The 13,120-nt window shown below is 40.2% G+C and overlaps 1 protein-coding gene across 3 annotated transcripts in view; it reads right to left on the bottom strand.

Moving 5' to 3' along the window:
- PLA2R1 (phospholipase A2 receptor 1) overlaps window positions 1-13,120 on the bottom strand; it is a 72,773-nt gene that overhangs the window by 32,773 nt on the left and 26,880 nt on the right. For all 3 annotated transcript variants that reach the window (XM_075001352.1, XM_075001355.1, XM_075001354.1), the window contains exons 8-10: window positions 11,421-11,578; window positions 9,885-9,992; window positions 3,501-3,613 (exon numbers count right to left, since the gene is read on the bottom strand). In XM_075001352.1, coding sequence (XP_074857453.1) covers window positions 3,501-3,613; window positions 9,885-9,992; window positions 11,421-11,578 — 379 coding nt within the window. The remainder of the gene's footprint in view (window positions 1-3,500; window positions 3,614-9,884; window positions 9,993-11,420; window positions 11,579-13,120) is intronic.

Here is a 13,120-nt window from a genome sequence, read left to right as displayed (position 1 = left end):
CAAAAAAAGGAAATATATATGTATGTGAATGATGAGGGAGGACTGGTGCAGAAGTTCAAAGGGAGTTACAGAAAGATCACTGAGGGAAAAATTACTTGTCACAACAATGTTTTTTCAGGATTCATTTGGACACACCGGTGGCACGGCGTTGTGGTACTACACCAGTAGCTCAGACATCTGCAGATGATGTTCTGTGGGTGACTAAGCTCTTTTAAATTATGTATCATAAATATAATGGTATATTTAATGCTGCTTTTACTACATATATATATAATTTACTGGTACAGTATTATACAAATAAATGCTTTAACTTATCAACACATTTAACAAGCTTCCTGTGAAGTTACATACAGTGCCTTAAGGACACAGTCCTGCAGAGACTTACACACTCTTAACTTTAGGCACTGTGAGTAGAGCTATTGATGCCCATGGGAAAGGTCACCAAATGTAAAGTTAAATATGTGGATATATCCTTGTAAGATTTGGGCTTATGTAGCTATTGATTTTTATTTATGATTTTTGCTTTTCTTCATCCCCACAACCTCCCTCCTCAGTATGCTCTTTGTTGCCAGAGAAAATGATAACTTAGGATCATGATGTATATCTTCTAAGTATCATTAATTCTGAAGACCAGGAATAAAACAACTACTATGTTCTCAGCCAGTGCAATATAGCAACTGGAAACTAGTATCTGGAACAATAATAATGTGTAGGGTTATCGCATCTGTGCTCCAATAAGGTGCTGTGTAACTTCAACTCCCATTAATGCTAATGAGAGAGGTATAAGTTCAGCAATTACAGGATCTTTCCCTTGTATTCACAACATGCATTACCAGTTTACTAAGATTCATTGATTATTGGGAACAATACAGGGCATCACCATTCTAGCAGGCAGAATCTCCATCAACCTAACTCCTGGATTTTTAAATGTTTCTTGCCTCCCACCTGCAGTCAATAACCTCCTTTAGACTGTAACTTAATAGAATGACTAGGGGCTCTGTGGGACACCTAACTTTAGTTATTTTGAAAAATTTTATTTATTTCTTCTCCAAAGTATTAAAATGGAAGGACATTCCAACCATATGTGGGAACAGGCCCCTAATCCTTCACATCCAGCACCAAGTATGTTTTATGATATCTAGTTAACACTTTTCAGTTTTGAAAAGATAAACAGACAGAGGTTGACCAAACCCAGAGAGGTCTCTCAATGATAACAAATGCAGGATATGAGTAAGCTTTGTTAATATTTGCATAGAAAGTTCATGTATGTAAATAATGATCAAATAAAAAGGTTAAAAATAAAAAAATCCTTATATTTTATGCATATATAAACATTATTTATTATTTTGAGCTTGATCCAGCTCAGTGGTGAGCACTCCAGCCCCAATTCCATATAGCACTGAAAAAAGTGCCCAATTCTAAGCAAGGGTAGGTCTATGAAAGTGAAGCATATAGTTCAGCTCTTTGCTGGAGTGGGACTAGGTCATCTAGGATCAAGTCTTTATAGTCCTATTCTGCAAAGTAATCTCAGTTTCCACTAAAACAGGTATCTGTGCATGTGCAATTTACTAGCATAGAGTGGTAGCAATTGCAAAGAGGGGGCAAAGAAGGAGACAACAGCAGGGTCTGGTGACCCACTTTTCCAAGAGTTATATGAAACCACGGCAGGGAAAGTGGGAAACTGCCCAGGGCACAAGAATGCAAGATTAGAAAAATGGGGTGGAAATGGAGGTGACCCATAAAGGCCCTGCCCAGCAGCGCTCAGGAAGAGAGCTCCACTTTCTTACACCCTGACTCTCCTTGGTGGGCCACCCAGCCTGTCTGTGGGTAAGGAGGGCACCACCAAAACAGCAGGAGCCATTTGATCCCATGTCTCCTCTCCCAAATTTCCACTGAGCAGAAAAATTATGATAACAATGGTAGGGGGTACAAACATGTTTGCTCTCCTCTTGTACTAAAATGCCTAGTTATGGTGCTATATGAATCAGTTCCATGGGTCAAGTTTAGAGGTCTGTTGCCCTATTGTATCTTTTGGAAGCCTAATAAACTTCTACGTAACTGATCATTTTATTGCTCCTAAAGTACAAATTAATAGAAGATAATTGGATGCTAGGTTAGAACATGAAAAAATTGTTTTCCCTGAGCCCATTTCTCCTCAGACACCCTAAATGTCTCCTTGGAGCTGGGTGCTCATAAGCCCTGTTAGCACTGGAATTTTCTCTAACTTTTCCACATAACTAATTTTGGACAGAATAAAAAAAAATATATTTTTAATAAAATAATAAATCTTGACAAGCTAGAGGAAGCCCACATAATATTTACATCTATGCATCTGTGACCAGCAGTGTACCTGCACTATGATAATTTGCAACTGGTTGAAGAGCACCAATTTTTTTCCGGCTTTCCCCACTGGCTAGACAGAAAGAAGGGCTGATAGAAAATGTTCATGAAAATCTTTTTTTTTTTTTTTTGTAAAGAAAACACAAATCACAATTGTTTAAATGAAAAGGCAAATTTCCATTGATAAACTGGTTCAATGGAATTCTTCATCTTTAATTTTGTCAGAAAATGAATTCCAAAACCCAAAATGTTCTCAGTTTAAACTGCTGCCCTAGTGCCTCAGAGGAGACTGACCAAGGAGCCTGCAGAGAAGTATGAAAACCTGAGGGAAATTTTGAAATTTCCAGTATTAAAACGCCTGCTCTGCACGACAGTGACATTTCAGAACTGAAGTATTTTGGATTTTGATTTTTTTTCAACAAAACTTTAAATTTTCTGTAGAACCCCCGGACATCTTCTGATCATCTATAATAGAAACCAGTGATTTTTTTCCTAAAGAGTCATTATAACAAATGTAATGTAGATAAGAATAACTTATTTTGGTAAATTTATTTGTCACAGTCTTAGTAGGAGATCACTGAAGAGTGGCAGTACCGGATCCTAACAGTATATAAAGTAGAGTTAAAAAAACTCAGGCATTTGGACTTCCACAAATAGAAAAGCCATCTGCTGGATAAGAAGAGATGGAGAACTTCCATATTTTTCATATCTATATTTTTCTTTTCTTTTTCAATTGCTAAAAGATCATAGCAAATTCAAAGCTAACAGATAACTTCATAAAATGACTACTGTTTCATGTTTTTGTAAAGTTTAGATAGCAAAGTTTGAATATATTACAATTTATTAGCACTATGACCAACTACACCTTTAAAACTTACCGTGCTTAATAGTCTATAAATCTGTATATAAGGCATTAAAGTATCTGAACTATTGCACGCTTGAATAAGTGTACATTGCTGGATAGACCAACCAGCTTATTAATTGCACTATTCCAAATTTGATCCCAACTGAGGAAGGAAACAATGACAAAATGAACATTTGATTTTAGTCAGTCATTAATCTCTTCAGTGTTATTATAAATAGTAACATTTTTCTCTATGCTTTTTTATAATTCCAATAAAATTTGTTACACATATCTTTGCATTAATAGGATTAACTACCTGTTTGTTACTGTTACAAGTGAAGGAGGACAGTAATAGCCACTGGAAGCATGTTCAAAACTTCGAGGGGTATTGTCGATTTTGTAACAATATCCACCATGTCTCTCCCATCCCTGAAAAAGGATGAGGTATTTATAGATATAATATATATGCACTTTTTTGTTTTTTAAGCAAGTTCTTTGTACTTCTTATGCAATCATAACTAATGTTATCCTATGTGCCCCTCTCTTTTTCGCTTGTGACCAAAGTCTGGGCTTTCAGTAGCCCTCTCCTTCCTGCTAGCATGAATTACTTAGTTCATAAACTGGAGTTAGTTTTAATCTACAGTAGTGCCTTGATTTATGCAAGGGTCCTGTCTCCACATACCCATGCAACTCAAATTTCACGTAAGTCAGGGGGCAGCTTTTTTCCCACCAGAGCACACGTTCTGCAGCTGGGGAAGCAGCAGGAGCACCTGGAGCTCCATTTGAAAGGTAAGTCCTGGGCTTGGGGGGGCAGTTGGGGAACGTTAAGCCTGGCATGGGGAGTTGAGCTGGAGCCATGCGCGAAGCGGGTGGTGAGTTGGAGCTGTGCTTGGGCGGTGAGCCAACTGGGGTTTTGAACTGGGACTGGGAGGGGTTGAGCCAGAGCCATGGGTGAGGGTGGTGAACTGGAGCCAGAGCTGGGCACTGGGGTAGGGGTGAGCTGGAGCCATGCGCAGGTCCTGAGCAGGGCTGCGGGGGTTGAAACAGGGTTGTGGGGAGAAGGATTTTGAGTTGCATTTAACTTGCGTTAGTGCGAGTTAAGTGTACCTTAAAAACATGCATTTCAAGAGTTTACTGTACTTTAAAATGAACACAAACACAATACAAGATGGACAAGGATTACTGATACAATATAAGAAAGAAAATGATATTACTGAACACATTGAAACATGGCCTCTGCCACTGATTCTGCTTTGTAAAAACAAGATGTGAAAGAATCAGTTAAATACCAGGATCCATTTTTTAAAGGAGAATGCTGTGTCTCAGATAAGTAGGTAAGTAGATGTATCCCCATTTTATAGAATCAAAAACTGTGCTTAAATTCATTAAGCATGAAAAATATTACATGAAAAGTTTATTTCATGCTCTGTGATTTGCAGCCCTGTAGGTATTTGCTGGGTAAATCATAATTATAAATTAAGGCAGTAACACAATGAAACGATTAACCTCAAGGTCCTTAAAACAATAGAATAGATAAACTAATCAAGGTTTAAGTCCCCAAAAGCCTTAGCATAAACAGCTAACTAGGAGTAACCCTAGACCATAAGATATCATCACCATACAGTATCATAAGTCAAAATATAATAAGTATAATGGAACAAAATACAGACTAACACGGCTACCTCTCTGTTACTATTGAATTCCAGATAACCACAACATGCCAGGTTATGTCGGCTTCAGATAATCTAAGTTAGGAACATCAGCAGATATCCAACAGCAAGAATGCAATGGTGACTCATCATAACTTAAAGCACGGTAAGGATTTGGTCATCCCAGGACAAGGGGATGTGCCTGGAATGTGTTTATGTATCATAAAACAGAAAGGGAAGGCTCTGCCAGCATGGGCAGTTATACTGAATAATGGCCATAAGGGGATAGCAAAGGACCAGAGCCATGGACTGGGACAGCACTAACGCCACTGGAACAGGATGGGGAAGAGGTGGAGAAAGGGACAGCTAACTACTGTGTATTTCAGAGAGTTTGTATATCTGTCTGTGAGTCTGTCTCTCCCCCCCACTGAGGGGCACGCACTCGTCCCCCAGCTGCGCCCTCTTCGGCTGCATCAGATAACATATTGGGAAAACCAAAAGGTTCAGTTCTGGGACCAGTGTTGTTCAACATCCTTATTACTGACCTGGATGAGGGACTGAATTGCACCCTCCGCAAGTCTGTGGGTGACTCAAAGCGAGGGGGAGAGGCTGATATGTTGGAAGGTAGAGATAGCATCCAGAGTGACCTGATAAATTGGAGGACCGGGCCAAAAGAAATCTGATACAGTTCAACAAGGAGAAGTGTAGAGTCCTGCACGTGGGATGGAAGAATCCCAAGCATTATTACAGGCTGGGAACAGACTGGCTAAGCAGCAGTACAGTGGAAAGGGACCTAGGGGTTATGGTGGATGAAAGGCTGGATATGAATAAACAGTGTGCCCTTGTAGCCAAGAAGGCTATCGACATGTTAGGGTGCATTAGTAGGAGCATTTTGAGCAGATCTGAGACGTGGTTGTTCCCCTTTATTCGGCACTGGTAAGGCCACATCAGGAATATTGTGTCAAGTTTTGGGCCCCCCAGCATGAAAAGGATGTGGATGTGCTGGAGTAGGTTAAGTGGAAAGCAACAAAATCGATTAAGGGGCTGGAGCACATGACCAGTGAGGAGAAGCTGACGGATTTGGGATTGCTTAGTTTACAGAAGAGAAGATTGAGGGGTGATTTAACAGCAGCGTTCAACTTCCTGAAGGGGAGCTCTAAAGAGGATGGTGAGAAACTGTTCTCAGTGGTCTCACATAGCAGAACAAGGAGCAATGGTCTGAAGTTACAGAGGGAGAGGTGTAGGTTGGATATTAGGAAACTCTACTTCACCAGGAGGGTGGTAAAGCACTGGAATGCGCTGCCTAGAGAGGTGGTGGATTCTCCATTCCTAGAGGTTTTAAAGTCCTGGCTTGAAAAGGCCCTGGCTGGGATGACTTATCTGGGGTTGATCCTGCTTGAAGCAGGGGGCTGGACCAGATGACCTCCTGAGGTCCCTTCCAGCCCCATGATTCTATGAATTAGCAAATAAACAAACATTTACAAAAGAGTCACCTAGCTCATGTTGAGTTGAAAGAAGAGGAAAAAAAGTTATTTCTGTAATTATTGACTGAGGAAGCACTGCAAAAATCAGAATCATCAGCTGATCAGAAGCACAGGAGATTTTAAATGATACCCAGGAGGCTTGTCTACATTAGCCTCCTCCTTCGAAGGGGACAGGTAAACGAGCCCAAGTGGTGAATAGCAATGAAGTGCTGCGCTGCATATGCAGCACCTCATTAGCTTAATTCCCGCCGCGTGAACTTCAAAGTTGCAAACTTTGAAGCACCGGCAAGCTGGCAAACGTAGCCCTGGGCACTTTGAAGTACCTGCAGAACTTCAAAGTCCCCTTACTCCCAAAAGGGGGCTCAGGGCAGGGGGCTGAGATGGGAGAAGTGGTGCAGGGTGCAGGTGGGCCTCAGGATAAGGGTTTGGGGTACAGAAGATAATTCAGGAGTGGTGTTGGGGTGTGGGAGAAGTTTGAGGTGCAAGCTCTGGCCAAGTGCTGCTTACCTAAGTGCAGTGAGGCTAAGGCAGATGATGGCCTGTCTTGGCCCTGTGCTACTTCTGGAAGTAGCTGGAATGTCCCTGCATCCTCTGGGGGTACGGAAGACAGACAGTTTCTCCCATTGCCTCTGTGGCTCCCCTGGGGCACAGCTCCCCCTTCTAAAAGGAGCTGCAGGGACAGCACCTGCTGGTGAGAGCAGCACATGGAGCCCTCTGGTTCCCACCTCAGGGGCTACAAAGATGTGAGTGGCAACGGTCAGGGCAGGCAGGAATCCTGTTCTAGCTCCACTGAGGCACCAGACTTGTAATCCCAAATGCCTGATTAAAAGCTTTGATGGATCATCGGCTACATCCTTCAAGCTGTAGTTTGCCCATCCCAGGTCTCTGGGCGCAGCCTGTGACTCCATGGAAAGACTGGTAAAGAGATCCACGAATTATAGATTTGCTGAAATGTAACTGGAGAACATATAAGCAGTTTGGTGTGCCTGCCCTGATTCCTGACAGTCTGCTCCGACCTAGACATGCACAGTCACGAGCCATTCCAGGCAGAGTGACAGAAAGTATCCACTTGAAGAGAGACTTTATGCAAGACCACTGGCAGGTGACACGAGATATGGAGGGAGTTGTGAACAGGAATCTAAACTTTTGACAGTACCACTGGTAATCAACATCCCTCTCACAGTGAGGAAAATTAATTTTTAATAGAATATCTGTTTATATGAAATATGCAAATGAACAAAAGATTGTTGCAGCTCCTGGGTCAAAGAAATGATAAATGTGTACAACCTGCAGGTAGACGGAAAGTCCAAAGTACAACAAAACTCTTGGCATTTGTGTTAATCTAAGTTCTTCATTCACAAGTGCACTATTGCATGATAGTGAAACATCATACTACTTCCACTCCTAATAAATTATGGGAATCATCATTATTAAAGATGATAGGTGCAGTCACAAGGTGAAATTCCAGTCTTTCCCCGAGCAAACTCCCATTCACTTCTGTCTGCTTTAATCTAACTTAAATATTAATATTGTGCCCATCACCAAGTATCTGAGTGCTTTACTAATTTGTTAAAATATACACATAAAATTTAATGTATTTCCCTCTCTCTCCTTCACTTGTCTTAAACAGGAATTTTACCAGAGTAATTACTACTGAATTTACCTCAAAAATTATGGCTGACTATCAAGGGAAAGAAAAGTTGCCCATGCTTGGTTTTGATGAGGTATTTACTGTGCGTGCAGTTTTATAAAATATAAAGAAAAAGAATGTGTTCTTACTAAACTGCAAGAATTTTAACATCTTGAGCCCAAGAGCTGTGTTGAAGGAGTGTAGTCTTTAAAAGAAAAATAGGTATCTGTAACAATTCGGTCAGTTCAATGACTTTACATAGGTAACTGCAGGTAACTAGTATCATCTTAACACCATTTTCTACTTTAAAACACAAGAAGGAAACAAGATTAAGTGAACTCAGAATCTCTTATGTGATCAGATCATTAAACTTCATTTTTAATAGTACCCATAAATTAACACATTCCAGAATGACAGAATATCTGAAATTTTTACTTAATAAACCTCAGAAAGAATAGAGATTGGCCTAAGTGAAATACTTTTACATGAGCACCCTAAATTTGGAGAAATTTCTATTTGGATCTGCAACTGAATCCAAGGCTACGTCTACACTAGCCCCAAACTTCGAAATGACCACGCAAAGGGCCATTTCGAAGTTTACTAATGAAGCACTGAAATGCATATTCAGCGTTTCATTAGCATGCGGGCGGCCGCGGCACTTCGAAATTGACACGCCTTGCCGCCGCGTGGCTTGTCCCGACGGGGCTCCTTTGCGAAAGGACCCCGCCTACTTCGAAGTTCCCTTATTTAAATTATTAAATAAGGGGACTTCAAAGTAGGCGGGGTCCTTTCAAAAAGGAGCCCCGTCGGGACGAGCCGTGCGGCGGCGAGGCACATCAATTTCGAAGTGCCCCGGCCGCCCGCATGCTAATGAAGCGCTGAATATTTCCATAACGGTCTGAACAGAAATCCTAGTTCTTAACAGACATGAATTTTGGGGAAAATTGGATCTGGATCCTAACTTTTCAACTTAGGATCACAGAATCACCAAGTTAGAGGAGACGGCAGGAAGTCATCGAGTCCAACCCCCTTCTAAAAGCATGACCAATGCCAACTAAATCACCCCAGTCAGGGTTTTGTCTAGCTGGGACTTAAAGACCTCTAGGGAAGGAGATTCTACCTCTTCCTTAAGTAACCTATTCCAGATTCCTTCTCCAATGTAAACAGAATCTGTCATGTTTCTTAATCTCTATGAATAGGTTTGTTAATCAAAAGGGAATGCCAAAAGGTGCAGGGGGGAGGGTGGCATTACAGTACATTGTGCCACAATACTGCTTCACAACTACAACAAAGACAAATATTTCTATTGAAAAAGCTTTTCTAAAATTTCTCTATAACACTGGAAGCAATTTTCAAGGACGCCAAAACCCTTTGTTTCAAAATGTTCCTTTATATTATGTCTGACGAACAAACTAGTAGCAAAAATTAAAGCTTTACAACTGGACCACACACATTTTAAAAAGCTTGACTTCCTATTATTTTCTCCTTTTTAGATAGCTTCATGCCTTTCCATTTGTGTTATGAAAGTGAAAGGAATGTCAGACTGAGTGTAAAAGTTCATTCTCCACATCAAAGAAATTGATGGTTTTTCATCCCAGCATTCCACTTGAAACTATGGAAACCATGTATGAGGCGGGGCGTTATGTTACAGTTATTATTTGCACAGATGGTCTGGAAGAGTATTTTGACTTATGATCTAGAAATAGGAACTTAGGTCACAACTGCAGACAAGGCAGTGATCCAGAAATGCACACTTGTAAGTCTCATTTTAATCTTTGGTTCATACAATTTTTAAAGCCAACTATAGGACTGAAGCCTTTTCTAGGAAAAATTAATTATTTTTAATGTGAAAAAGCAAACATATTAGTCATATGCAATCATGTAAAGGTTTCTATCACATTTAATGAAGTTTAAAAAAAAACATTAAGCAAACTCACCTCTTGACAGCCTGATTCCTCCTTGGACATGACATTTTCAAGCCATCCTGCTCTTTTACAAATGTAAAAATATCTCTCCCCACAATTTTTAACTTTCCAGTGTCCTGCCTATTAAAAAAACCAAACAAACAAAAAACTAATCAAACACAAACACACACACACTCATGATTAAGTAGTTTCTTTTCCTACTTAAAGACTTCTGGGTGAGAATAAAAAACAGCCCAATTCACCTTGATTCGTGTGTTGAATTTTTCCATTGACTAAGGCAAGAAAGATTTGTCTCTGAATGTTAAAATAAAATAGCCTTTAATAGACTGAAGCCAATGGGAGCTGGTGCTGCCAGCCCTGCTCAGAATCATGTCTTAGATGTTTTTAGCTAACACGGGGCCTGACACTATTAATCCTTTTTCACATGAGTAGTCTTTACTCAAGCAAGTAAAGATTTGTGGGTCGTTAGGCATGTTAAATTATTTGATATGCATGAAAGGAATGCTCTAAAAATTAAATCTCAGTCTCTGCTACCTTGCTCTTTATATAGTCACTTACACCCGTGCAAAATGGGTAACAAATGCCCATGTGTATCTAAGTTACAATTTAATTACATATTGTCTTCAGCTTCAAGACATTAGGCCTGATCTTCCAATTCTCAGTTACCAAGAGTAATTCTTGGTTTTGTTGGACTTCTCTCATGAGTAAGGATAAATGGTATGAGGAAGGGTTGCAGGACTACGCCCATGCTTACAGGGACTGGATAGAATTTCTGATAATTTTGCATAGTACACTCTTTGGCAAAAAATATACTTTACTGTAAAACTTGAAAATTGTGTCATATGGTGTTAAGGCAAGAATTTATAAGTGGGTTAGAGAATTATTGTATTATCCTTTGCACAGACAAAATACTGGTAAATGTTTTCTGGCATTCTTGTTTGGCTAGTAGGAATTGTAATTTACCCTTTAAAAATGTTTGCAAATTCCTCCCAGTCTCAAAACCTCTGGCACATTTGGGGCTTAATCCTGCTGCCACTAAAACAAAGCCAAAACGTCCAATGACTTGGAGTAGGACTGGACTGCAGAGACTATGGTGTCCCATAGTGTATATTTTTATAAGATGGTCCATAAACTGCTATAAATGCCGAGAACTAGAGCAACATCAAACAGCATACTTTATAAAAAAAATCCATTCAGAGATTTCAACTCCATAACCTAAACACAATGAATCAAGATGTATATTATATGGATTTTAAATGATTTTCTCTTCAGTGGAAGAAAACTACCTTCCCACTGATTTTGGTCCTCTTTCATTTGGTAAACACTGCATTTGTTTCATTTGTTTTTGAGGATGAGAACCAATGGTTGTGATTCATTCTTTGGGTTTTTTGTGTGTCATCATACTTCCAAGACTCAGAGTCATGAAGCACCAAAAGACTGCACTGTAATTTGATTAAGGGGTGGAAGGATATATATTAAATAGACAAACAATAATTAAGACCCAAATTGATTCATATAACTTTATTTTTAACAGAGAAGAGAACTTACAGATCTTTGTGCTGAAACACAAAATTGACTTGCTCTCTGAAAGATATTCGGCTCTTGCTTGTGCCAGTTAGTGAGGGTTACTGAGGAGCCATCAGACCATTGAAAAATAATGGGGGTTTTAGTACTGTTCAAGCCAATCCATGTTTCAGTCACATTTTCTGTAAAAGAGATTTCAGAATTTGATGAAGTAGAAATAAATGCCAATTATTTCCACATTACAGCACCTTTAAAATGCAGAATTCCAATGTCACCTCTTTTGAGAAAAATAAATTACACAAACTTCTGAAAAATTACTGCAGAGATATGTTTCCTTTTTACTTTATAAAAATGGCTACAAAAGTAGACCAATTTATTTGATGTTATGATTTGGAAATTACCACACAAGGGGGAGTAAACATGGTATAGAAGAAAAAGCTGACCGTGGCGTAGTATCCTTCTTCTCTTATTCCCTGTGGCTGGGAATTAATGGGAGCTATGCTCTAACATGGCTGTGATGGAGGGCCATGACATCTTGGAAGACTCACTGTAGATTCCCTATCACAAGCACCGCTGTTCTCAGCAGTAATAGTGCTTATTCCATAGCTTTTACACAGGGATTATTATTAAAAGCCCATGCTGTCATACAGGTGTAATTTGTAAAGTGTAAAAAGTAAGTGTAAAAATTCCTGCGGATGTAAGAATTGGGTGGTAATAGACCAGTGATGATTGAAACTGATGGTACTGTAAACACAATGTGCACTCAACCATGCTTGAAAAGGTTGAACCTTTCTCGTCGGGCACTCTCAGGACCTGATTGGTGCTGAACTAGAGAATTCATCTAACTGCAGGAAGTCCATATTGTCTAGCAGCATTACCAAGCCTTTCACTCCTTACTGGGCTCCTCTGAGACATTTAGGGGTAAATTAAAACTAAGTAACAGCATAGGACACTGAGAGCCAGGACCGGCACCTGTAAGCAAATTTTATGGAACCATGGGAAGCTTGACCACACCCATAATAAGAGGGCTTCAGGGCAACAAAAATCATGCTGGACCACAGATGTTCCTGGACCAGAGAGGTTTGGCTTGTAATTGCTTCCATTGGTTCAGACTAATTCAGACATTCTAGGCTTCAAAGTCAAAAGCCTGAAATTTTACTGTATTTTACTTGATGGCAATTTACAGGGGCCAAGCCAAGAGTGAAACGAGAAGGAGAAGAATCAGTTTGCATAGGGCTTTTATTCAGGACTTGCTCAGAAGCTAGAAAATGCCAAGATCCATAATAATAGACTCTCTTTTTTTTAACAAGAGATCATTACCCTTCACTAGAATTACTGGACATGTGACTTGACCATTATACTCTGATGCTAGTCCCACCTCCTAAGACAAACAGAGTTTTCTGAAGAATTATAAAAGGGCATTGCATGGGTTAGTGCTCTCCTTTTGCATGAAGTTGAGAATATGGCCCTTCACACTCACCTCATTTTTATATAATTACATAGTGGTTGTTTCTTTCCCCTACAATTAAAGGTGCTGGTACTCACCCCCAGCTGGAGTGCTTGGGGGAATGATGTAGCCTTGTGGCTAGGAGCCAGCTAGGGTGTAGAGCCCTGCTGATAGCCCCAGCCACAGGAACCCTGGCCAGAGGGTGGTGGAACCCCACAGCCGGGATCCAACTGGGGGTGCAGCCCCACCAGCAGCCCTGGCCAGGGGGAACATTCAT

Source organism: Carettochelys insculpta, chromosome 8 (genome assembly GCF_033958435.1).
Source record: "Carettochelys insculpta isolate YL-2023 chromosome 8, ASM3395843v1, whole genome shotgun sequence".
NCBI lineage: Eukaryota > Metazoa > Chordata > Testudines > Carettochelyidae > Carettochelys > Carettochelys insculpta.
This window is presented reverse-complemented; position numbering and strand designations above follow the sequence as displayed.